General features: G+C 42.2%; 1 protein-coding gene, 1 long non-coding RNA gene and 1 pseudogene across 3 annotated transcripts in view; 1 reads left to right on the top strand and 2 right to left on the bottom strand.

The window, feature by feature from the left end:
* Positions 1-27000, bottom strand: part of LOC309664940 (uncharacterized protein) — a gene marked incomplete at its 5' end in the record, with an annotated part of 67001 nt that overhangs the window by 37859 nt on the left and 2142 nt on the right. Inside the window, 2 exons of the mRNA XM_082471106.1 lie at positions 5910-7911; positions 8119-8243. Coding sequence (XP_082327232.1) covers positions 7851-7911; positions 8119-8243 — 186 coding nt within the window. The 3' untranslated portion in view covers positions 5910-7850. The remainder of the gene's footprint in view (positions 1-5909; positions 7912-8118; positions 8244-27000) is intronic.
* On the top strand, positions 5942-26900 carry LOC309665033. Its single transcript, XR_014266175.1, has 2 exons — positions 5942-6015; positions 25526-26900. It is a non-coding gene; the product is annotated as an uncharacterized lncRNA (long non-coding RNA).
* LOC309664971 (anaphase-promoting complex subunit 16 pseudogene) lies at positions 11945-14703 on the bottom strand (annotated as a pseudogene). The gene has a single exon. The product of its transcript is annotated as an anaphase-promoting complex subunit 16 pseudogene (transcript).

Raw genomic sequence — 27000 nt, 5'->3', positions numbered from 1 at the left:
TGCATTAGACCAGATGGGCTACTTTCCCCCTACTCCCCCCCACCCAAAAAAAATAAAACAAAAAACAAAAAAACCCCACAAGCCCAGTGATCTTCCTGCTTGCCTTAGTTAGGGACAGTATTTGAGTATGCGGTTTGCCAGTAGCTAAACTATAAGTACACTTGGGAGAGGGGAATAATAGTAAAAGGTTATTATAGTATTACTTGTGCCAGGTGCTGTTCTAAGCACTTTTACTTATGGTAAAACAAAGAGTAAATAAATTAACAAACAAAACTCTAGCCTACAAGCCCCTCCCCCCCATTAAACTTCTTAGAAAAAGTAAACATGAAGTGATTTCCTCTTTCTCATAGTGGATGGGCAGGTAGGTTTTTTTCAATCTCTTCCTTCTTTATCACTTTCATTCATGCTTTCAACAAAATAAGTATTTCTCACAACATTGTAAATCAGCTGTACTTCAATTTAAAAAAAGCTATAGCTTAAAAAAATAAAAGTAATTCAAAAAAAATCTCAAAACAAGTATTTATTAAGTATATACTATATTTAAGGTACTAAGTGTGTCAGTTTGTGGCAGAGATAGGAAGGTAAAATAATTCACATAAGATTAAGCCTCTAGCCTTTAAGGGCACTGTAAATGAAGAGCAAAGAGCACTGATACTGTAGAACAAGGTGGAGTGTGCAGCAAAGGAGCTGAGAGTCATTTTATATTGGGATGAGCATAGAGTGAGAAAGAGAATTAATATTTATTGACAGCATACTACATTCCAGGACCCTGCTAGGCACTTTATATACAGTGTTTCAATTATGAACGTTTATTTTCATTTATGTAAGTGGTTGTTAATATTTCCATTTCTGGCTGGGGACATTGAGTCTTAAGCAGGGTAAGTAACCTGCCCCCAGGGCACAGAGGAAGGGGTAAAATAAGGCATCTTGGATGAATAACAGTTGCTGCTCTTTGTTTCAATTTAAAAAGAGAATACAGATGTATTTTTCAGGATATAAAGTAATAGATGTACATTACAGGATGATAGAGTTTTGACCAGCCAAGTGGAGGTAAAAGAAGCTCTAGGCACAGAATGGACAGAGACACAGGAGCCAGAGGATTTGGGGCTGGAATAGCAGATATTCAGTCTGATAAGAATGTGTGTAAACAGTGCTTACTTTATTTTATTTTATTTTAAATTTATTTATTTATTTTCGGCTGTGTTGGGTCTTCGTTGCTGCATGTGGGCTTTCTCTAGTTGTTGCAGAACCTGGACTCAATAGTTGTGGTGCACGGGCTTAGTTGCTCTGCGGCATGTGGGATCTTCCCAGACCAAGGCTCGAACCCGAACCCGTGTCCCCTGCACTGGCAGGTGGATTCTTAACCACTGCGCCACCAGGGAAGTCCCAACAGTGCCTCTTTTTTAATAAATTTATTTATTTGTTTCCTGCATTGGGTCTTCGTTGCTGCGCGCGGGCTTTCTCTAGTTACGGCGAGCGGGGGCTACTCTTCGTTGTACTGCGTGGGCTTCTCATTGTGGTGGCTTCTCTTGTTGCGGAGCACGGGCTCTAGGCGCACAGGCTTCAATAGTTGTGGCTGGTGGGCTCAGTAGTTGTGGCTTGCGGGCTCTAGAGGTCAGGCTCAGCAGCTGTGGCGCATGGGCTTAGTTGCTCCACGGCATGTGGGATCCTCCGGGACCAGGGCTCGAACTCGTGTCCCCTGCATTGGCAGGCGGATTCTTAACCACTGCACCACCAGGGAAGCCCCAGCAGTGCCTCTTTTAAAGGGGAAAAGAATCGAGTTTAGAAACCTGCCCCGGGATGGAAGTTACCTGTGAAGTAGATCGTTTAGGAGAGTCCACCATTTGACCCAGCACCTCTGCTCTAGTTCAGCCCCTGTTGTATTTTCCCTGTTGCCTTCCACATTTTGATCTTATCCACAGGACTCAGATTGGTGAGGGACATCAAGTTCTGGTCCCCCACACCTGAATAGTTTTGATTTTTTCGCTTCAACACACACTTTTTCATTCCAAAGCCACCTTCATGCTAAGCACTGGCCTGTAAGATGAATGTGCAGATGCCACTTACATTGGGTCCCTGCCTCAGGTCCTCCCCTCCAAACCCCTGCTAAACTGGCAGATCCTAGAGCATAGTAGGGGACATGTGGGCCACTTCCTTTATATTTTCTTGCACATTCAGAGTGGTTAAAGCACAGACTTTAGTCAGACACACCCACCTTTGATGAAATATGGTAGGAGAAAAGTGAGAATCCCAGCATTAGAGCCCGGATTCTGAAGAAGGAAGTGCTCAGGTTGTCAGCAACACTGTGCTGAGGGCTTTCTCAGTCTCTGTGTGCTTCAGGAAATATGGGAGCCCACCCTCAGGCTGCTGGATCCCCTAAAGGCACATAGTCTCTGCCTCTGACTTGTCTGGAAGGTCTTCAGCCTTTGACTAATGCCTAACTCCTCCTGACCTTGGGCTTCCCTGACCCTTGAACAGTCTGCTTTCATGCTGGGTTGATTAACACAGAGGAGATAGAGGAGAGTGGGTGGTTAAAGGGAAGCCTGTATGCCCTGAATAAGGGAGTCATGAAGTAATTGGCAGTGAAAATGTTACAGGAGCAGGACCCTGCTGAGGAGTGAATGAAATCAGGCTGCACTGAAGTGGAAATGTTAATTAAAAAGGGAAGATATGATCTGTAGTGTGCAGCCTCCTGGTCATCCTTGTCCTCAGGTCAGAGGCTAACACTCATGGTGTTTCTGCAGAGGGAAGACCTTGGGGGAAGCGATCTTTGGAGACATGAGTTAGTACCTCTTAGGATCTGCTTATTGCTCCTCAGAGCTGAGGGAGAGAGAACACAGGCCAGGCCCAGTTCTCCCCCAACCCATCATCTGCCCTTGGGACCCATTTCGTATAACTGGAGTAGAATCCTAACCCTGGGGTGAGGACCGAGTCCGAGACCAGGGATCTCCAAGGATTCTCAGCGAGATGTTGAGGAGTCAGAATGCCACAATGGCATGGCCCACTCTGAAGCCATGTGAGGAGTTGTGGTATAGAAAGAAATATATTTGGTCTTTGTCCTCAGTTCCTGGCACAAAGCTCCTAAAGCCCTTGGAAGTTCCAGAGTGAAAGGAGTGTCTTTTAAAAGTTATTCATACCAGAGTTAATGCTGACTTAAGGTGGAGTCCCTAGATAGCCTCAGGATAGGGCTAGTCATCAGAAGGACCAAGTGATTAGAGGGCTGAAGATGTCAACCCCACCCGCTGACCTCCAGGAAGGGAAGGCAGAGGGACACTATAGATGAAGCTGTATGAAAATTCTTGAGCTACAATGTTTGATGAGCTTCTGTGTTGGTGAATGCACTCATGTGCAGGGAGGATGGTGCACCGCAGTTCCACAGGGACAGAAGCTCCTGTGCTCAGGACCCTTCTGGACCTCGCCCTATGCACCTTTTCATCTGGGTGTTCATCTGTATCTTTTATGATATCCTTTAAAATAAACTGGTAAAGATAGGAAGTATTTCTCTTGAGTTCTGTGAGCCACTCTAGCAAATTAATTGAACTCGAGGAGGTGGTCATGGGAACCTTCAATTTACAGCTGGTCATTCAGAAGCACAGGTGACAACCTGGACTTGCAAATGGCATCTGAACTGGGGGCAGTCTTGTGGAACTGAGCCCTTAACCTGTGGGATATGACGCTATCTTCAGGTAGATAGTGTCAGACTTGAGTTAAATTGTAGGACATTCAGTTGGTGTCCCCTGAGAACTGTAGAGTTGCTCGATGGTATTGGAAAACACTCCAGGAGTCAATGCCCAAGGCTGAGCTGGTCACAGAGCTTTGGCAATGATTGACCTGGTTTTGGCCCCAAGTCCCTCTCACTTCATTCCCTGCTGCGGGCCTTGACCTACCCCAAACTCTATAGTAATCCACTAATCTGGTCTCTAAACTGGGGAAATACATAGGAGGTTAGTTTTCTGCTTAGCCTGGGGTGGGGATGGGTCCACCTGGACCTTATGTCCTGGTTCCAGTAACTGGGATTTTAGCTGGATTTTAGTAACAGGCACTCTATATCATTCAATGACCGTGTCACCCAAATTATCTTAAGTTCTAAGTAGATTTTCTATTCCCCCAGTGTCTCTAGGGCCTCACCGATTCCTTACAGTATTGGAGTTTATCCTCAAATTTAAGTGACTGGACCTTTCTTTGGAGTTACTGCTTGCTAGAACTTCTGCCTACTAATAGCCTTAAAAAAAAAAAAAAAAAAAAAGTTTCTTGAGGCCAAGCTCTGGCTGCTGGTGGTGAAAGATCCTCTTCTCACCCCACAGTGGCTATTGCTAAACAGCTGAACCTCTCAGATTCCAATCTCCTGAAGGCTCCACACTCGCATTCTTATGCTTCCCCCTGAACTGTGAACTGACCCATGACCCTTCCCATCTAACAGGCTCTCCAAGTCCCTCCTCGGGAAGTATCACCACCACCACCACCAGCCAATCCCAGTCTGACAAATTAATTAGGGGTTATCATCTCCACTCTACTCCTTTTTTTTTTTTTTTTTGAGGACTGTATTTGTATGCGCTCCAACTTCTCCAGACGTATGGATGATCTGTTCATCTTCTGATACAGTGTCTCTATATCCATTGCATTTCCTTTCCAAAATGGGTAGAGGAGGTTCTATGTGCTATTTCTGAGGTCATTTTTGTAGAGAGAATAGGATTTGAGGGGGAAAAAAAACCCAAAAAAACCGACCTATGGTTTATTTGCCCTTTTCACAAGCTGCCCACCAAGTGAACTTTGGAATTGACTCTGTGATACCTGTTGGTGTAAAACTCTGACCAGAGAGTGCTGGATTACACCACTGAGGTCAGCACTGGCCAGGAAAACCCATGTAAATGTGTCATCCGATGCCACAAGGGTCAAGGTCAGCCTACTTTTAAAACTTTCTCTGTTCACTGTTCCCTCAAGCCACCGTGGGATTTTCCTCCCTTTTATCACCAGACATCTCAAGCAGATGATTGGAATCTGCTGCATCCCTTCCCACATCACTCTCAACTTTAGCCCTGCGTAGACAGGCTCTAGACCTGGGGTAATTGCCTCTCAGAGGTCACAGGAGTTTTCTCTGTGCAAACTCCAGTGAATCTTTTCCTGTTTCTCTTTCCCCTGACCTCCCTGGGGCATCTGGGCACAGTGCCCCCACCTTGTCTGACATTTTCTCCTCTCTGGTCTCCAAGACTCTAGGCCAACCCATGTCTCCCACTCTTTCTCAACCTTTTTCCTTGCTTCCTGCAGGGTCTTTGCTTTCTCTCCTCAAATGTGGATGACCCTCAAGGTTTGTTCTGATCAGTTTGGTCAAACCCCTCCCCAGAGAGCTTACTTGGACGTGACATATATCCCCCCCACCCGACCTCCCCCTGGAAGTAGGTGGTTCTCAGGCCCAGATCCCTAGACCTGACCTCTGATCTTACATTATTACTGACCTGCTGTGTCCTTTCCCTGAGTACCCCTTCACCCCAACATCAAACTCACCTTTCTGGAGGCAAAGTCAACATCCTACACCCTGAACTTGCTTTCCTCCTGGACGGCCCTATTTCCATTATGTCTGCCAACATCCCCTCATTTCCTAGACTCAAAACTTGGGACTGACCTTTTATTCTTTTTCTCTTGTCCCTTACCTATTCATAGGAAGCATCTTCATTATGTCTTAATAATATCAAGTACTATTTTTGTTTTAATGTTTTAAAATATTTTCAGGAGTGCATTTTTCCATCATAATTCCCCTACATTAATATTAGGCTTAATTATATATATTTAATTTATTATGGGGTCAATGTCTCCTTTTTAAATGATTGGATAATTAGTATTTAAATATAACCATAGGTACTTCTTTGACTGTAAGGGTGTCCCAACTCCCTTCTCCTGGCTTTTCTACAAACACAGAGGCTGGAAAAGCTGAGCCTTCCCAGTATACAGAAGTGGCCGGCAGTGAGACTGGGTCTGACTAATAAGATTCAAGGGGAAGTCTGCTGACTCATCTATTAGGTAAGGCTAATTGACGACTGAGTTTCTTAATCCAATTCCTATATTTTCTTTTTTTAAAAAAAATTGAGATATAATTGACATATAACATTATATGAATTTTAGGTGTACAACATAATGATTTGGTATATGTATATACTGTGAAATGATCACCACAATAAATTTAGTTAACATCCATCACCACACATAATTACAAATTTTTTTTCTTACGATGAGAAATTTTAAGATCTACTTTCTTAGAAATTTTCAAATATACAACACAATATTGTTGACAGTCGTCACCATGCCTTACATTACATCCCCAAGACTTATTTGTCTTATAACTGGAAGTTTGTATCTTTTGACCACCTTTACCCATTTCTCCCACTCCCCTACCCCCACCTCTGGCAACCACCAATCTATTCCCTGTATCTATGAGTCCAGTTTTTTTAAGATTCTCCTTATCAGTGAGGTCATATGGTATTTGTCTTTCTCTGTTTGACTAATTTCACTTAGCATAATGCCCTCAGGGTCTATCCGTGTTGCTGCAAATGGAAGGATTTGCTTCTTTTTTTATGGCTGAATAATATTCTATTGTATATATACACCACATTTTCTTTCTCCATTCATCTGTTGATGGACACTTAGGTTGCTTCACCTATATTTTCTTTTCTTTTTTTAAAAATAAATTTATTTATTTTATTTATTTATTTTTGGCTGCATTGGGTCTTCATTGCTGCGTGCAGGCTTTCTCTAGTTGCCGCAAGCAGGGGCTACTCTTTGTTAGGGTGTGCAGGCTTGTCACTGCTGTGGCTTATCTTGTTGCGGAGCACGGGCTCTAGGTGCGCAGGCGTCAGCAGTTGTGGCACGCGGGCTCAGTAGTTGTGGCTCATGGGCCCTAGAGCTCAGGCTCGGTAGTTGTGGTGCACGGGCTTAGTTGCTCTGTGGGATGTGGGATCTTCCTGGACCAGGGCTCGAACCCGTGTCCCCTGAATTGGCAGGCGGATTCTTAACCACTGTGCCACCAGGGAAGCCCTCACCTATATTTTCTTATTGAAGAAACAGAATAATTTCCCCCAGGGAGCTCTACACTTCAGCCATGTTCTCAGGGTGTTTTACATCCTCATCTCTTCTCTAAGGCCATAGAGACGACCTCACCACCTGCACATTCCCATGGATTCTGTAGGGAGGAAGTGCTCAAGCAGAGTCCCACAGGCACAGAAAGCAGGTTAGTGGTTACCAAGGGCTGAGGGGAGGTGGGAAGGAGAAGTAACTGCTTCATGGGTATGGCTTCTCCTTTTGGAGTGATAAAAATGTTTTGGGTCTAGATGGTAGTGGGGTTTGTAAACATTGTGAATGTACTAAATGCACTGAATTGTTCACTTTAAAATGGTTAATTTTATGTTATGTGAACTTTATCTCAATTAAAAAAAAAAAAAAAGAGTCCCACTAGCAGAAACATCATCCTGCCCTACTTGTTCTTCCCAGGAAGAGGAGGGATGGGGAATGGTGTAGCAGCGGCGTGTAGGTACATGAGTCACAAACTGAGGAGAACCAAGAATTCTCCACCCTCTTTGTTGCTCCTCTCCCATGGTTTACTTAGGGGTATTGACAGTGAAATGGACTGGCCTCACATCAGGCCCAAGAGAAAAGGAAAGAAGTTTGTTGTAACTTAGGAAAAGCATGTCACAGAAAGACTTCCATTATCATAAAGGCAGACATAAAATACAATGAATAAAGTTAGTTACTTGATGCAAACATAAAAGTTCATTGTTATATAGCTATTTTTTATTATTAAAAATAAAGTTCCCAAATAATGTTCTGGCTTGTGTAATAATGAGAAAGAGGGATTCAGCAATTCATCCAGAAAAATCACCGATGGACACTTGCAGGACCTCAGGTGAGAGCTGAGTGGATTGTCTGTTTAAAGGAATTCACACTGAGTTGTTAATGAGGCTTGGCAAGGCAGTAATTGCTTTTAAAGGAGAAACTCGTTTACACAGATGTATCTCTAGTTGGTGTATAGTGGGAAGAGATATTTTTGGACAAGGGGCCACTGGTGTTCCTCTGTTCTCTGCTGCCCCACCCCACCCTTAGTCAGCCAGGAAACAAAATTCAGGTACTTACCTTTCATCTAAATCCTTTGACAATTCTGCTTCTCTTGGAAAACAAAGCATCACCAGTGTCTGTGTGTGTGTGTCCCACAAAGCATCACCTGGGAGCCAGGCCTTCTTGGCTCTCTTACTGGGAATCTAGAATATATTGAATATATGTCTTAATCCTATCTTAAGTAAAAGAGCCTGTGGTTTCACAGCATAGCATTAAGCCTATTACCACAACGCCAGCATTTACAGTGCCAATATCTAGACCTTGTTTAGACGAGAAGAAATATGCCACTATTATTTCAGCTTTTCTGTCACTTATGCCCTAATCTAATCCTAAATAATAAGGTCTCTGTATTGCAAAAGGCAGAGATTTTGGGGTAGTGAATCCTTAAAGTAATGCAACTAATCCCTGCCAGTTTCCTTTGAAACAAGATATTAGATGCTAAACCCAGGTGTCATTTAGTTCTGGTTGCAGAGCAAATCCTGAACATGATCCAAACACATGATATTTATAGATGTAAGCATCCTTAGGGCTTGAAGGATGTTTCCTGAATGCTGATCATGTGCCGAGCTCTGTGCCAGGCATGTTTAAGATGCTGCTCTGCATTTATTCTGCTTTATGATTTCTATGGATTTGAGAGAAAAAGTATAATGCAGTGGATGAGAGGAGGGAAAGAAACATTTTAAAGCATTTCCCCAGATGCTTCTCTCTAAGCCCCTCAAACCCAAGCAGTGTACTCCTTTTCTGTTTCTACATGGATGTTCTCAGATTTATCTACCAGGTGACCATGATCTGGTCTCCTGTTCCTGTCTCTCCTTGCCCAGACTTACAAGGGCCCATTTTTGTGTGGATTACACGTCTTTCAAGAAGGTTTCCTTCTCCTAGTTACAAAGTGGCTGTGGACACAAAAGTGCTCAAAAGAGACAAATTTCTTTCTCCCCAGCCCTTTCCCATAGCCCAGTCATACAAAGCACTGCTGAATAAAATCACTTCTGCATTTCTTATAATATATTACTCGTATTATAGAAATTTGTTTCATCAACTGCTCTACCTGAAATATCTCATTCACTTCTCACAGTAACTGTGTGAGCTGGTACTATTTGCATCTCTGCTTTATAGAAGAGTCTGGGGTTTAAATTCATCCAAGGTCACCAAACTAGTGAGCAGTGAAGGCACGATTTGAATTTGGGCAATAAGACTTCAAAGCTTATGTATTTGACTACTTAACTATATTGTCTCTCTAATGTAAGTGCTGAATTCCTGTTAAAATAGACCCTTCAAGTCTAAGCATTACCATGGAATTTAGTTTGGAAATTACTAAAGGATCATGGAATACTGAGTTTTTTTGTAAGAAGCATTTTTAGTGAGAGACATTTTTGGCACACAGTTTAAAGGGACCTTGCTTTCAGATATGGCTGGGTCCAGGTTCTCAAATGATGTGATTAGAACTGGATATTTCTTTTTATTTGTCCATTTCTGTGTGATTAATCCACTTTGGGGGAGGTTGTTATATACACTGAATCTAAGCCTATCTGATGTGCAACCCCAATTCTCAGAGCTCTGGGCGGATTCACTTAGCTTAGCTTGATGAGCTAACTTGATAATGGAAACTAATGAATGTGGCCAGGGGGATTTACTACTCTTCTTTGCAAGGCCTGCCTCCCATGCCCACACCTGTGGCCCTGGAGTGGAGTCAGCCCATCCAAATACGTGGCCTGACAATGTGGGGGAAACGCTTTCCCAAAGAAAACCATGGTGTTCTCACCAGAAGCAGGGAGAGCGGGTCAGGAAGGAACTTCAGCTACTCACTGCAGTAATTAAAGGATCTTTTCTATTTACAAGACTTGACATGCTAGTTTAATGATGAAGAAGCCTCCTCCAATAGAGAGGATCTTGGAGTTAGGACCGGAAGACTTATATTCTAGCCCTGTTTCTACTGAAACAAACTATCTAACAGTCCATTCCTTGACCTCAGTAACTTCTATAAACCAAAGGACTTGAATAAATCATTTGTGTATATATCAACTTTTAAAGTTCTATACCATTTTAATTGACTTTACCTACTCTTTCCCCCCACCCTCACTATGCTCCAGGCATGTCAGTCTTTTAGCTGCTTATTTATGGCTGTTCTTCCCTGTTTTTAAACCTTTGCCCATGTTGTTCTCTCTGCCTGGAAAATGCCTTTCCTTTCCCTCTACTTGTCATCTGATTTGATATTCAGATACCACTTTAAATATCACTTCCTCAGCAAAGCCCTCTATGAATTCTCTATCTAAATTAGGTTGCCCTTGTTATATCTCTTAGAGCACCTGTTTTTTCTCTTTAGATTGATTACCAGAATTTGTATAATATAATATAATATAATATAATATAATATAATATAATATAATATAATATAATATATTATTTTGAGCGCATACTAGGAGCCAGGCACTAGGCTAATTCTAAGCACTAGGGATACAACAGTGAAAAGGCAATTGTTCCTGACCTCATGGAACTTACGGTCTAGTAAGGGAGAAAGTTGGAAAACAAATAAACGTATAAGATCACGGCAAATAGACATATAACTGTGATGAAGAACAGTAAAGCAAGAAGAATATAGCGTGACTTATTTTAGGCCCATTTCAGATTATGTGGCAAGGACAGGTCTCTTCAATGATGTGATATTTAAGCCGAATAAACTTAGGGGAAGAATATTCCAGGCAGAGAGAACAACAAGTGCAGAGCGAGAAAGCTGGAGCTGAAGGATCTGGGGGAGAGATGTGCATCTACGGATAGGAAAATGGCTAAACGAATTATATATTAGAATCTCATGTAGCTATTAGTTATTAATATTACATATCTGTTTACTTTTGTTCATTATTTTAACATATACAAGGCCTTTTCCCGACCAGAGTATGCATCTCTGTATTCTTTTTTTGTGTGTGTAGCTGTATTTTTATGTTTTTTTAAAATTTATCTGGAATTTAGTTTGATGTGAAGTGAAACTCTACCTTGATCATTTTTCCAAATTCTTCTTTTTTTATATATTAAGTTTTTATATATACTAGGATATACCTTGAGATTTTGGTCCATTCATCTGACTGTTGTGTCTTAGGTTAGTATTTCACTGCTTTTTTTTTTTTCTACTTTATTATTACAAGTTTCAAAAAAAAAAAGAAAAAGAAAAAGAATTATATATGTATGAATTATATATATCATTGCCTTGATTCAACAATCATTGCCATATTTTCTTTATATGACTATCTTTTAAATTTCTTTACCACTTCAAAATAAGTTGCAGACATCATAATCTCTCTTCCTAAATACTTCATACACACCTCCTAAGAACACTTCCTACACAACCATTATCACACCTAAAATAATTAACAAAAATTCCTTAATGCCATGTAATATCTAGTCTTGCTTTTTTATAGCTAGTGTTTTGAGCCAGTACTGAATCAGAATTCTTGTGTATATCACATTGTTGTAATTTTTAAAGTTCTATCCTCATTATTCTTTATGGTGAAAAAAAAAAAGTCCTAACAATTCTTTTTTTTTCTGAGGCAAAATTTGCATACAATTTAATAAGTGATTCTCCTAACTGTGCAGTGTGGACCCTGGGGTCCCATGAGGAAAAACAAAAGACACCTCTTAGCTTTCCAGGTTTTTCCTTTTCATGGTAAAAAACCTACTCAGATATTGATGATAAATTCATATACTTCTAAAAAGACAAATATCCCTGAGAGAAAGCAAATCTACCATTTGCTTAGGAGAAATGGTTTTTAGATTCCCTTCTTATAAAAAGTAATTTGCCCTCTTTCCCCTATCCCAAATTCCTGAGGCTTTGAAAGGATAAAGAAACCAGTTTGGAGCTCTTTCAAAGGATTTATTTGCTACAGAATTGCCTGAGCCCACCAACAAGATGAACTCAGGATTTCTGTGTTTAAAAGGATTTTGCTCACTGCTTTATTTTTACCAGAACTTCAACATTCAAAAAGCAATTCTTTTTGCCAGAATTTGGCGTGCCTAGAGGAGGTTAGAAAAAGATAGAATCTATAGAATTAGATGTCTAAAAATAGAAAAAAAATCCCAAACATTAAAAAATTCCTAATTTGGACAGGTCCTGAGTTGAAATCACATTCATCTGCAAAAAGAACAGTTTTAGGTCAGAAATGCTGTATTTTATAACTCCAGGTCTTGACCTTGGACTTGACTGGTGAGCATTCTAGGAACTGCATGAATTGACAGGAGGGATGCCATTCCGTTGGCCAATTCTGGCATGTGTCCGGGCTTGTGAAGTTTTATAAATCTCTCTTAAACACAAACCTCCCGGTTCTGTGATGCCAGTTGCCTAAATCTGATTCTCAATACTTTTTAAACAAATAAACAAAAAATTTCCCTGTAAGATCACACATTTAAGTATTTGTTGCTTGTGGATAGATACAGAGAAACCAAGTATGGATGTGAATTAACAATTCAGTGATGGAGCTGTGAATCTCTGGTTGGCTATGTAAGCTGTAGGAAAAGTTCCTCACTGGACCTGCACTTGCTGTACCCCAGAGGTGACCATCCAGGCAAGGTCAACCTGAAGAGGGTGTGAACCCCAGCAGCTGCTTGGATGGGTTTAAATCGCCACTATCTGCCTCCAGCTCTTCTACCAGACCAGCTAGTTTTTCCATCGGAGCAACTTGCTGATCATGTTTCACCTGTTTAAGCGTAGATGCCACTTGATAGCTGAAAACGGATTCACAGAGGAATCTCTCAGAGCCATCTTCTAACATCTCTCCAGCTCCTTTGGGGTAGGTGAAAAGGGCTTTCCGTGGTGGGGCAAGGTCTGAGCCACTGAAACCAGATCCAATGACACAACTTCCACTGACCGCACCGACTGAGGAGGAGGATGAAGAGGCAGCCATTTCCTCTCTAGTAGAATTCTCACTTCACTCTGCAGCTTTGACAAGTTCCTCTACAGCCCCGCCCCCAAGGCCAACCGGACTGGCCGCGTTTACTGCTACGAGGGCGGCGGCCTGCTCCCTAACAATTCTTATTTATTATTGCAGATAAAATTTAGACCTATTGGTAAAGTGCCAAAAATTACTATTGGATTTTTATTAGACTTCAGTTAAACCTATACGTTATTTTGTGTAGAAGTGATCATTTTTACTATATTTAGGTTTTCCATACAGGATTGTCTTATGTCTCATTACTTCTTTTTCAATTTTAAAAATTTTTATTGGAGTATAGTTGTATGTCTCATTAATTATTGAAATATTATTCAATGTCTTAGTAAAGTTTTTATAATTTAACTCTTGAATATTTAGTGTTAAGATTATCCCTAGTATTTTATCATTTGCTATTATGAATGCAGTTTTTTTCTCATTGTATTTTTTTAAAATTAATTAATTAATTTATGGCTGTGTTGGGTCTTCGTTTCTGTGCGAGGGCTTTCTCTAGTTGTGGCAAGCGGGGGCCACTCTTCATCGCGGCGCGCGGGCCTCTCACTATCACGGCCTCTCTTGTTGCGGAGCCCAGGCTCCAGACGCGCAGGCTCAGTAATTGTGGCTCACGGGCCTAGTTGCTCCGCGGCATGTGGGATCTTCCCAGACCAGGGCTGGAACCCGTGTCCCCTGCATTGGCAGGCAGATTCTCAACCACTGCGCCACCAGGGAAGCCCTCTCATTGTATTTTCTAAGTGATCGCTGCTAATGTAAAGGAAAAGGTATTGAAACTCTTATTAGATGTTGCTTATTAGTTCAAATTACTTGCAGCTGATTATTTTGATTTTTATAAGTACTGTAGTAGTTTACAAGTAATGAAATTTGACTCCTCCTATCCAATACTTTACTTAATGAAGTTTCAAGCTTTAATACAAGGGCTGTGGTTTCCAAAATAATATTAAATAAACATGTTGATTGTGGGCATCCTTGCTTATTTCTAGATTTGTTTGATAATCATTTGTGGTGTTGACTCTTTTGACTGAACTTATATGTTTAATAGGAATGCTCCACATATATCATATTTACACATCATCTAAAGCTGAGTTCAAGGCAGCAACTACACAAAAGAGGACTAACTTGAATCAACATTAGATGTTTTCTTCTAGGCATAAGAATGTGGCAGTCTTTACTGAGTTGGGATAGTGACAGATGAAAACTGTATGTTCCTGAGGCACTCATGTCACTTAACTCCATGGTAAAGTTCGGCTACTTTCCTTCTTCTAGATTTCTAAATAAGTAAGATCTCAACATAAAGTCTCTCAGTCAGGAGCTGTTTGACATCATCAGGCAGTTCAAATCAACCATGCAGACAGGAATTGGAACCTGTGCAGAAACTATCGGCCACAAGGAATTACTTCCCCAAATCATGGTTGTAACGAAGTTTAGGTATGCTGGCTTAACCTGCAAGAGCGTATCCATCAAGGTTCAAGCAGGAAAACAAATCACTCTGGGCCTTTCAAGCAAAGAATCAAGTGTTTATATTGGCCTTCCCTGGTGGCGCAGTGGTTAAGAATCCGCCTGCCAATGCAGGGGACACGGGTTCCAGCCCTGGTCCGGGAAGATCCCACATGCCGCAGAGCAACTAAGCCCGTGCGCCACAACTACTGAGCCTGCGCTGTAGAGCCCACGAGCCACAACTACTGAGCCGAAGTACCACAACTATTGCAGCCCGCACACCTAGAGCCCATGCTCTGCAACAAGAGAAGCCACCGCAGTGAGAAGCCTGCGCACCACAACGAAGAGTAGCCCCTGCTCGCCACAACTAGAGTAAAGCCTGCATGCAGCAACAAAGACCCAACACAGCCAAAATAAATAAATAAATAAAATAAAATAAAATAAAATAAAAATTAAAAGAATCAAGTGTTTGTAACACTGAAGAAGAAGGAGACTTCCCTGGTGGCACAGTGGTTAAGAATCCGCCTGCCAATGCACGGGACACGGGTTCAATCCCTGGTCCGGGAAGATCCCACATGCCGCAGAGCAACTAAGCCCGTGCGCCACAACTACTGAAGCCTGCGCACCCTACACCCTACAGCCTGTGCGCCACAACTGCTGAGTCCACGCAGCTCAACTACTGAAGCCCCCGTGCTCTAGGGCCCGTGTGCTGCGACTACTGAAGCCCGCGCACCTAGAGCCCGTGCTCTGCAAAGAGAAGCCACCGCAGTGAGAAGACCGTGCGCTGCAATGAAGAGTAGCACCTGCTCGCCACAACTAGAGAAAGTGCGCACACAGCAACGAAGACCCAATGCAGCCAAAAATAAATTTTTTTTTAAAAATGGACTAAAATTTAAAAAAAATAATGAATTGACTAAAGTTTAAAAAAAAAAAAAAGAAGAGGAAGTCAGGGGAACCTGCCACTGGCTTCCAGGTTTGCACTATTGCTCTGGTCCTACGAATCAGTAAGTTGTGGCTGCCAAAACAGGTCAGGAAATCACAGGAACTAGCCACCAGCTGACATCGCTGCTTTGTTGCAGAGAGGCGAGTGACTAACAGTGGAATGCCTGTGCTCATTACAGCAATCCCCATCTGCCTCATCCCACACACCTGCCCACTCCACCAGAGGAAGAAAGACATGGCTTCTACCTCTCTTCTGCCTTACAAATAGTGCATGAGTGTATCTTGTGCTGACTGTAAATGGCATCCAGGATCCTGTAGACAACAGGGTCTGAGAAATACAGTTCCAAGATTCCAGCATTTGTTATATAGAGAAGAGCTTAGAAGGGAGTGAGAATGCATCTTGGATTAAAAAAGAAAAGAAGAAAAAGCAGTCTACCTCTTTGGTTTCTCAGCAGCCACACAGTGCTTTCTATCTATAGTTAAGCAAACAACAACAACAGCAAAAATTCCTTCTAATTTTATGCAACTATCCCTTACACAAAGAAAAGCACGCCCACCTTTTCTCCAGAAGGGGACAACAGAAGTCTCATCAGCCACTATACTATTTCTGAATGATATTTCTTATTTAGTCATAATCCTCCTTTGATAATCTGTACATACTGGATTAATTTATAACATTAACTGCCACCAAATTCTTTATATAAAATAATACGGAAAGGGGAAAGGGAAAAATAGGTTGGTAAATAAAGTATATACATAACAAAACATGGAAAAGCATACATAGGAACTTCATGCTTGTTTCTGCAACTGGTCATCAGACTATAACATATTTATAACCTCCTTCGTCCACTACCTGTATCCTGTTCTCTATTTCTGTGACCTTAGCTGGTCACAGTTCTCTACCAGTAATGAGATGACCCAAATCTCCATTTCTGAAGGGTCTGAGCTCTTACTGGCCCTGTTTCTGTTGGGTTGTTATAGTTTTTTATTACATTTTAGCCACTGGACATGGAAGTACTAAGAGGTGCTTTAGAAAATACCCAGAATTCTGGGACTTCCCTCGTGATGTAGTGGTTAAGAATCCGCCTGCCAATGCAGGGGACATGGGTTCGAGCCCTGGTCTGGGAAGATCTCACATGCCACAGAGCAACTAAGCCCATGCACCACAACTACTGAGCCTGCGCTCTAGAGCCCGCAAGCTACAACTACTGAGCCCGCGAGCCACAGCTACTGAAGCCTGCACACCTAGAGCCTGTGCCCTGCAACAAGAGAAGCCACTGCAATGAGAAGCCCGTGCACCGCAACGAAGAGTAGCCCCCGCTCACCACAACTAGAGAAAACCCACGCGCAGCAACGAGGACCCAGCACAGCCAAAAACAAACAAATAATAAATAAATAAATAAATAAATTAAAAAAAGGAAAATACCCAGAATTCTAGATATATTCCTTATTCCCAATGTGAAGCAATAAACATGTTTTCCATTTATAATTAGCATCAATTGCCCCTTCTTTGCTTGTGGATTCAGTGGCATGAAGAGCCCCAAATGTCCAGGTGGCTGTCTTAACTTCTAGTTCAGTGGGATCATTGTTTTTATTTCTTGGAAAAACATTCCTTTCTTTAGAACTAAGTTATCTAAACCAACAGAGCCAATAACTCTGGAATGAGGATAATCCCATATTGTTAATCCCTTATTGTTAAACCCATGTTTAACTCTGTGGACATTTTCAACATGAGCTCATTAAGCAAGCACTGGAGTGGTTGGGGAATGATCCTGGCTCACATACAGAATCTGTTGTCTTGTCCACTTGATTATTGGAGGCCTTGTCTGCAGTTGGTGCTCTTTGGTGAATGTTTACATGGAATGCTAACATCTTCTCATTCTGTGCTATTCTGAGAGGTAGAACCACATGCATCTCTCCTTATCACTGATCCTCTGGTCTTGTTGTGCAACAAAAACCATTATCCAGAAACCATTAGCCCCTATCCCAGAGTCAGTGATATCTGTATTTCTGGACATCTCTCTTTCCAAATGAACTGTTTCAAGTTCTGCCCATTTGGAGGATTTCTCTTCCCTGTGGTCCTTCAGGGCAATCCTTAAGTGGGATTATATCATAGTTCTATAGTAATTTCTTTTGGCTTGTGTCAAATATCATGAAGATATCATGAATATCATGCTTTAGCCCATCTTCCCCTGGATGATGGAATGGATACCATTCCACTTGATGAAGGAGTGCTGCTGGGCATTCCCAGCTTTAAATACTGGTGTGTCAGATAACACCAGTTCATGATGGGCATAATAGATCATACCATCAATGATCAAGCATGGCTTTGCTTCAAAGCCTATGGGTCTACTCTATGATTCTCCCATTAGTGCTTACCAGAGGCTCCATATAGCATCGTTATGTGCCACAGACAGACCACCACTGGATTTACTGGGTCATGAGTCCCAAGTGTTAGACCAGCTTGTTTTTCCTTTTTCTTTGGCTCCACTCAAAACCGTCAACTTTATGGGTAAATGAGTTGGAGCAGTATAAGAAATGTGGCACATGCTGCCTCCAAAATCCAAAAAAAAGGCCCTTTTATCATTGCACCTCTTTCTTAGTGATAGGGAGTTTAACATGCACAAAATTCTTTCACTTTGAAGTGGGTAGCCCAAGAGGACTAAGACCACTGGAGCCCTAGAAACTTAACTGAGGTAGTGGATTCCTGAATTTTCATGAGGTTTACCTCCCACTTTGTGGCATGTGTCTTCCAAGGCATCAAGCAAACTTGCTACATGCTGCTCACCAGGTCCTTCAAGCACTGTGTCCTGTGGAAGAGCAAGACAATCACAGTCCTAGTGGAGGGACTTCCCTGGTGATGCAGTGGTTAAGAATCCGCCTGCCAACGCAGGGGACATGGGTTTGAGCCCTGGTCCGGGAAGATCCCACATGCAACGGAGCAACTAAGCCCGTGCGCCACAACTACTGAGCCTGCGCTCTAGAGCCCTCGAGGCACAACTACGGAAGCCCACGCGCCTAGAGCCCTGCTCGGCAACAAGAGGAGCCACGCAATGAGAAGCCTGTGCACCGCAATGAAGAGTAGCCCCCGCTCGCCTCAACTAGAAAAAAGCCCGCGCACAGCAACGAAGACCCAATGCAGCCAAAAATAAATAAATAAAATAAATAAATTTATTAAAAAAAAAAAGTCCTGGCGGACTAGAGCATGACACAAAGTTGAGGAGCTGACACAGCCCTGTGGAAAGACAGGCAGGTGTACTCCTTCTGCTGACAGATGAAGTAAAGTGCTTCTGGTGGTCTTTACTAATTGGTATAGAGAAAAAATAGTCTGCCCAGATTAATAGCAGTACACCAGTTGCAAGGGGCTATGTTAATCTGCTCCAGTAATCAGTAAAAGCAGATCCAATTGGAATCCCTACCTGAATAAATTTTCATAACCCATTATCAAGCTCTAAAATCATGTCCTGCACAGATCAAGCAGAAGAGTTGAAAGAGATATGAATCAGACTTATGCTTCTGGAAAAAAATGGAGTTAGATGTATTTTTACTTATTTCTCCTGCTAATTATAACTAAAATCCTTGGTTGAAATACTTAAATCACTTATCGTAAGACTCTGAAAGGTTGGGGAAAAGAAGGTGGCCTGGCCAGGCCCTTTGGGACTTGAAAACTGGCCCAGCAGTGAGCTTCGTGAGGTTTTTATTTTGCCTCCTGTATATCCAGGCCTCAGTACAAGGGAATCCTGCTCTCACTAGCCAAAGGAATGGGAAAACAGTGACTCTTCAGGACAGAACCCATACTACTCCAGGTAAACACCATGAAAAAAGCCACACGCATCCCCATTGTCACTATTTCTGGCCAAGCCTGTGGGATGGAGCCCTGTCGACATTGCCCGGCCTGCACCAACACAAGCAGACGCAGCTATCCCCTAACCTGGCACTACAGAGACTGTGAGGGGGTGCATTCTTGACCGTCGCTGCACTACACTAAGTGAACAGCTGCAAAAGGGCAATGTGCTGCTCCTTCTCAACTAGTGACTGGGTGAGAATTAGACGAGAGAACTGGAAAGCAGGATTCTTTAAATCTGTGTATGAAGTCCTGGGCATACCTTTGAGCAGACCATCCATGAGGTTGACCATAATCAACACAGCAAACTGAACTATGTGTGGACTACTGCCCAGGTTTCAGTTTGGCTTCTGGGTCCCACCCAAGTAGGGCAGACCAGAATAGCAATGCAAAGGCTTTGAAAATGAGTTGACACTTGAAACATAGACCACAAAAGTGGGCCAGGACATGCATTTTGAACCTAAACAGTTTGACTGCCTTCTAAAATGGAAGATCTAAATAGGAACCAGAGTCTCATAATATTCAAAATGTCCTGGATACAATGCAAAATTACTCGTCATATCAAGAACAAGGAAAATCCTCAACCTGAATGAGAGCTATAAAGAGGAACTAAATGGAAATTTTAGAACTGAAAAATACCAATGAATAAATAAATAATAAATCAATGGCTGGGCTTGACAGCAGAATGGAAAAGACAGAAGAAAGAATCAGTGGACTTGAAGGTGGAGCAATAACAGTTACCCAGTCTGAACAACAGAGAGAAAACAGGGGAAAAAAAAAAAAAATGAGCAGAGCCTCAGGGACATAGGAGACTCTAAGAAAAGACCTAACATTCATGTCATTGAAGTCCCAGAAGGAGAAGAGAAAAAGAGGGAAGGGCCACAGAAAGAAATAATGTCAGAAAATTTCCCAAATTTGGCAAAAAATACAAGCCTACATATTTAAGAAGCTTAGTGCTATGGACTGAATTGTGCTCCCCATCCCCAGATTCATAGGTTGAAGCCCTAACCCCAATGTGATTATATTTGGGGAGAGGGCTTTTAGGAGGTAATTAAAATTAAATGAAGTCATAAGGGTGGGTTCCTAATCCATTAGGATTGGTGGCCTTATAAGAAGAGGAAGAGCTTTCTCTCTTTCTCTCTCTTCCTCTTTCTCGTTCTCCTTGTGCACACACCAAAGAAAGTCCAGGTAAGGACATAGCAGGAAGGGATCCATCTGCAATCCAGAAAGAGAGCCTTCACCAGAACTGAATTGGCTGGCACTTTGATCTTGGATTTTCCAGCCTCCAGAAATAAATTTCTGTTGTGTCTACCTCATTCATGGAATTTCAGTGTGGCAGCTCAAGCTGACTAAGACACAGAGAAAACCTCAAATAAGATAAACCCAAAGAAATCCATGCCAAGACACATCATAGTCAAACTTCTGAATACTAAAGACAAAGAAAAGTGCTGAAAGAAGCAAAAGAGAAATGACATTTTATCTATAGGGGGAAAAGTATTTGAATGATATGATTTCTCATCAGAAACCATGGAGGCCAGAAAGAAGTGGCACACATTTTTCAAGTGCTGAAAGAAAAGAACTGTTGACCCAGAATACTATATCTTGTGAAAATATCTTTCAGGAATGAAGGAGAAATCAAGTCATTCTCAGATGAAAGAAAACTGAGAATTAGATGCCAGCCTTTAAAAAAAAAAGACTGAAGGAAGTTCCCTAAACAAAAAGAAAATGATAAAAGAAGCATTCTTGGAACATTAGAAGGGAAGAAGAAACAATGGAAAGAGCAAAAATATAGATAATGTCTTCTTGCTATGAATTCCCTCAATTTTTGTCTGAGAAAGTATTTATCCTTCACTTTTTTTTTTTTGGCTGTGTTGCTGCGTGCAGGCTTTCTCTAGTTGTGGAGAGCGGGGGCTACTCTTCATTGTGGTGTGCGGGCTTCTCATTGTGGTGGCTTCTCTTGTGCAGAGCATGGGCTCTAGGTGTGCGGGCTTCAGTAGTTGCAGCACGTGGGCTCAGTAGTTTTGGCACATGGGCTTAGTTGCTCCGTGGCATGTGGGATCTTCCCGGACCAGGGCTCGAACCCATGTCCCCTGCATTGGCAGGCAGATACTTAACCACTCACTGCGCCACCAGGGAAGTCCTATCCTTCACTTTTTAAAAAAAGTTATTTATTTATTTATTTTTGGCTGCATTGGATCTTTGTTGCTGCACACAGGCTTTCCCTAGTTGGCATCGAGCGGGGGCTACTCTTCGTTGCGGTGCGTGGGCTTCTCATTGCGGTGGCTTCTCTTGTTGCAGAGCACAGGCTCTAGGTGCGTGGGCTTCAGTAGTTGTGGTACGTGGGCTTAGTTGCTCCGTGGCATGTGGGATCTAAGTTCCCTGACCAGGGATTGAACCTGTGTCCCCTGCATTGGCAGGTGGATTCTTTTTTCTTTTTTTAATTTATTTTATTTATTTTTTATACAGCAGGTTCTTATTAGTTATCCATTTTATACATATTAGGGTATACATGTCAATCCCAGTCTCCCAATTCATCCCACCACCACCCCTACCCCCCGCCACTTTCCCCCCTTGGTGTCCTTACGTTTGTTCTCTACATCTGTGTCTCTATTTCTGCCCTGCAAACTGGTTCATCTGTACCATTTTGGCAGGTGGATTCTTAACCACTGCACCTCCAGGGAAGTCCCTATCCTTCACTTTTGAAGGATAATTTTCCTGTATAGAAACTTAGGCTGGTGGTTTTTTCTTTTAATAGTTTAAATATTTCACTCCATTCTCTTCTTATTTGCATACTTTTTTTTTTTTAAACAAGAAATCTGCTAAAATTCTTACCTTTGTTCCTCTATAGGTAAGGTGTTTTTTTGCTCTAGCTTTTTAAAAGATTTTCCTCTTTGTCTTTGGTTTTCTGCAATTTAAATATGATATGCCTAAGTGTTGTTGTATTTCTCTTGCTTAGTGTTCTGTGATCTTCCTGGACCTATGGTTTGATGTTTGTTTTAATTTTTTTTTTTTTTTTAATTTTTTGGCCTTGTCATGCAGCTTGCAGGACCTTAGTTCCCTGACCAGGGATCGAACCTGTGCCCCCTGCAGTGTAAGTGCACAATCCTAACCATTGGACCGCCAGGATATCTCCTGTTTTAATTTTTGAAAGTTTTCACTTAATACTACTTCAGAGATTTCTTCTGCTCCTTTCTCCTTTTGGTATTCCAATTATGCATATATTGTACCTTTTGAAATTGTCCTACAGTTTCTGGATGTTTGGGTCTGGCTTTTTGTTTCTGTTTTTTTGTTTTTCATTCAGTTTTCTTCTTTTGCATTTCAATTTGGAAACAGGTCTATTGACCTATCCAAGCTCACTAATTTCTTTCCTCAGCTGTGTCGAATCTACTAATGATCACTTAGAAGGTATTCTTCATTTCTCTTACAGGGTTTTGATTTCTATCATTTTCTTTTAATTATTTCTTGGAGTTTCCATCTCTCTGCTCACACTGGCCATCTGTTCTTACATGCTGTCTACTTTTTCTTTTTCTTTTTTTTAATTTTAAATTTTATTTATTTATTTATTTATTGGCTGCATTGGGTCTTTGTTGCTGCATGTGGCCTTTCTCTAGTTGCGGTGAGTGGGGGCTACTCTTTGTTGCGGTGCACAGGCTTCTCATTGCGGTGACTTCTCTTGTTGTGGAGCACGGGCTCTAGGCATGCAGGCTTCAGTAGCTGTGGCTCGCGGGCTCAGTAGTTGTAGCTTGGGGGCTCTAGAGTGCAGGCTCAGTAGTTGTGGTGCATGGGCTTAGTTGCTCCGTGGCATGTGAGATCTTCCCAGACCAGGGCTCGAACCCGTGTTCCATGCATTGGCAGGCGGATTCTTAACCACTGCGCCACCAGGGAAGTCCCTCTATCAGAACTTTTAACATGTTATTTTAACATAGTTACTTTAAATTCCTTTTAGAATCATTCCAACACCTATATCATATGCATGTTTGGTTCTGATGATTTTTGTCTCTTCAAACAGTTTTTTTCTTGACTTTTTGCATGCCTTGTAATTTTTGTTGAAAGCCCAGTGTGCTGTATTGGGTATTAGGAACTGAGGTAAATAGGGCTTTAATATGAGATTTATGTTAATTTGGCTAGAGTTGGGCTGTGTATAATATTGCCTGTTTAGGACTTCCCTGGTGGCACAGTGGTTGAGAATCTGCCTGCCAATGCAGGGACACAGGTTCGAGCCCTGGTCCAGGAAGATCCCACATACCACGGAGCAACCAAGCCCGTGAGCCACAACTACTGAAGCCGGTGCGCCTAGAGCCCATGCTCCGCAGCAAGAGAAGCCACCGCAATGAGAAGCCTGCACACCAAAATGAAGACCCAATGCAGCCAAAGATAAATAAATAAATTAATTTAAAAAAATATATATATATTGCCTGTTTAGTTCTTTTTATTGTAGCCCTGTTTATGTGGTGTGTGGTGGTATATAGTGGAGGAGAGGAAGTGTTTCCTAATGTTCTAATTAAATATTAGTGTTTTTGTGGGCCTACGTCTCGGACTGTGAACTTCCAAGTGTTTCTCCAGTGATAAAGCTCCCTCACTCCCACCCCTGCCCCATACTTCTTTCCCTGGTTGCAGAGTCCCAGTCTATTTCCTTGAAGCACTAAACCCTTTTGACTTTTTTTTTTCCCATTATGTGAGACCAGAAGGCTGGAGCAGGATAGAGTGGAAGGAATTCCCTTCTCCAGCTGGGATAAAGCTCTGGTAAAGTCCTTTCCTTTGCAGAGCAAGTCTTTGTCATAAAGAAGACTCTGGGCATATTTCACAGTGATTACTCATTCTCTTCCCCTACCAGTGCTATCAGGAGATATTTCTTGGATCTTCACCCTAACTATGGTGGGGCTTCTTGGGGTAAAACCCAAGAAAGTGTGAGAGCCTCACTAAGACTGTAGTTCCCAGGAGTTTTAAATTAGTCTCTATTAAATTAGTCCACACTTAGCATCCAGCAGTTCATCATAATTACCATTATGTGTTCCTACCTGTTTAGGGCTCCAGTGGCTTCTGCTCCAGGTAATCAGATCTTGGCTGTGATTCTTTGTATGAGCCTGTCTCATCAGATTTCAGGGTGGCATTTTGCCCTGCAATGTCAGTTTTCAGATGTGTGCAAAAGTTATTGATTTTTCATTTGTTCACCTTTTTCTTGTTTTAAGGACAGGAGGGATGACTTCCTTGCTCTTTGCATAGTGGAACTGAAACCAGAAATCCCAAATCTCCATTTATATTCTAATCTTCATAACACCCCACTGTGATTTGTGGACTAGAGTTATTTGGTTTGGATCTGAAGAGTTTAGCATTATCTTAGAACAAGGTTCTAATAATCCACCCAAAGTCTGGATATTTTCTTTCGTTGATATTATTAGTCAGGGTTCTCTAGAGGAACAGAATCAATAGTATACATACACTCTCTTTCTCTCTCTCTATCTCTCCATTTATATATACACACACACACACACACACACACACACACACACACTCTATATATATAGTCTCTCTCTCTCTCTCTGGAATTGGTTCATGAGATTACAGAGGCTGGTGAGTCCAAAATCTGCACTAGCAGGCTTGCAGGCTGGAGACTTAGAGAAGAGCCAGTGCTGCAGTTCAAGTCCAAAGGCTATCAGGGTACAACTAATGTTGCAGTTCAAGTCCAAAGGCTGTCTACTGCACAATTCCCCCTTGCTCAGAGGAGATCCGTCTTGTGTTCTAGTCAGGGCTTCAACTGATTAGTTTAGGCCCACCCACTTTATGGTGGGCAATCTGCCTTACTCAAAGTCAACTGATTTAAATCTTTAATCCAAAAGCATTCTCACAGAAACATCCAGAATAATGTTTGACCTCATATCTGGGCACTGTGGCCCAGGCAAAATTGATATATAAGATTAACCATCACACTTGGTAAATGACCACAGGTATCTTTGGGAGAGTTTAGGAGGAAGATTTACAGTATATACTTACAGCAGGGCCATAAGATCTTTTCTCAAGGATTCTTTCTTAAGATACCCATCATCTAAGATGCTCTGGGTCTATGAAACCAGCTAAAGTAAGAGAACTAGTTGAGCAACTGGGTCTCTCCATTTGGGTGACATATCAAATTTTGGTTCACCAGATTAAGTAAGATTTTCATAGGCTGCTCATTAATTAGTGAACACCAAAGATCCCTGTGGATCAAGCCCGATTACCTCTCTAACTCTGCTGTGCATTATAACAACCTTGCTCACTGTTCTCTGTTTTCTAGTGTTGCCACTGGCCTCTACCACTCTGGAACTCCATCATTACCACTGAAATCAGGGAGCCCATTTCAACAGTGGCATCTTCCACCATCATCTCACACATGCAGACATAAAGTACAGAGCTTTTCAAGAATAATGCTGATCCTCTTGAACCAATGGATTTCTTTTGGTGAAGATATTGTCCTCTGTGTCTTACTGAGGAATACACTGAAAGGGTTGAAGAGTATGTTGCACATGATGAATCCAGCACTCTTATCTCACCAAGTCTTTGACTTTTTTTCTTTCTTTTTTTTTTTTCTTTTTTGGTCACATGGCTTGTGGGCTCTTAGTTCCCTGACCAGGGATTGAACCTGGGAACTCAGCAGTGAAAGCACGGAGTCCTAACCACTGGACTACCGGGGAATTCCCTCTCACCAAGTCTTTGGATCCTTTCTTCTCTATTAAACCAAGAAAGTTCTAGTATCTTAACCTAATTTAATGAAGGCCATTATTGAGTCTGATTTCAGTCAACCAACTCAGCAGACCCTTAGAGCCACTCCTTACTTATTGAGTTAATACACTAAATCCAGAATCTCTAGTGCTGCAAACACACCAATCACTTCAATATTATATTCCTTCTTCCTTGGTTAGAACCCACTCCTACACAGGAATCCTCCAGTGCCAATGTACATTAGCAATGTCTTGCAATTATTTCCCTGTGTAAGCTTCTCCTCTGGCGTCAGACATCTTATTTACCTTCCTAGGGTATGCTGCATTCTGACTCTGGCTGTGGATCTAGAGGTAAGGAAGCGTTGGCATACCTTTGCAAGATTAATTCTTTTTTTTGGCTGTGCCGTGTGGCATGCGGGATCTTAGTTCCCCGACCAGGAATCGAACCCGTGCCCCCTGCATTGGGAGTGTGGAGTCTTAACCACTGGACCGCCAGGGAAGTCCCTGAAAGGTTAATTTTTCAGTGAAGCCATTACAGGATCATCAAGCAAGGGATGGCCAGCATCTCAGAGAGAGGAGAAGGGACTGCTTCAAGTGGCAAGGGGAACTCAGTGGGATTTGAGGATTCAAGATAATTAAGGGCTTCCCTGGTGGCGCAGTGGTTAAGAATCCGCCTGCCAATGCAGGGGACATGGGTTCGAGCCCTGGTCCGGGAAGATCCCACAGGCCGCAGAGCACCTAAGCCCGTGCGCCACAACTACTGAGCCTGCGCTCTAGAGCCCGCGAGCCACAACTACTGAAGCCTGCGCGCCTAGAGCCTGTGCTCCGCAACAAAAGAAGCCACCGCAATGAGAAGCCCGCGCACCGCAATGAAGAGTAGCCCCAGCTCGCTGCAACTAGAGAAAGCCCGTGCGCAGCAACAAAGACCCAACGCAGCCAAAAATAAATAAATTAAAAAAAAAAGATAATTAAATTCAACCCAAACTACGAAGATGTCCCCATTCCAAATCTTAGGGTTTTAAATTAATCCCAAGCTTTCACATATGAGTCC

The sequence above is a fragment of the Balaenoptera physalus genome (genome assembly GCF_965194825.1).
Source record: "Balaenoptera physalus genome assembly, chromosome: 7".
NCBI lineage: Eukaryota > Metazoa > Chordata > Mammalia > Artiodactyla > Balaenopteridae > Balaenoptera > Balaenoptera physalus.
This window is presented reverse-complemented; position numbering and strand designations above follow the sequence as displayed.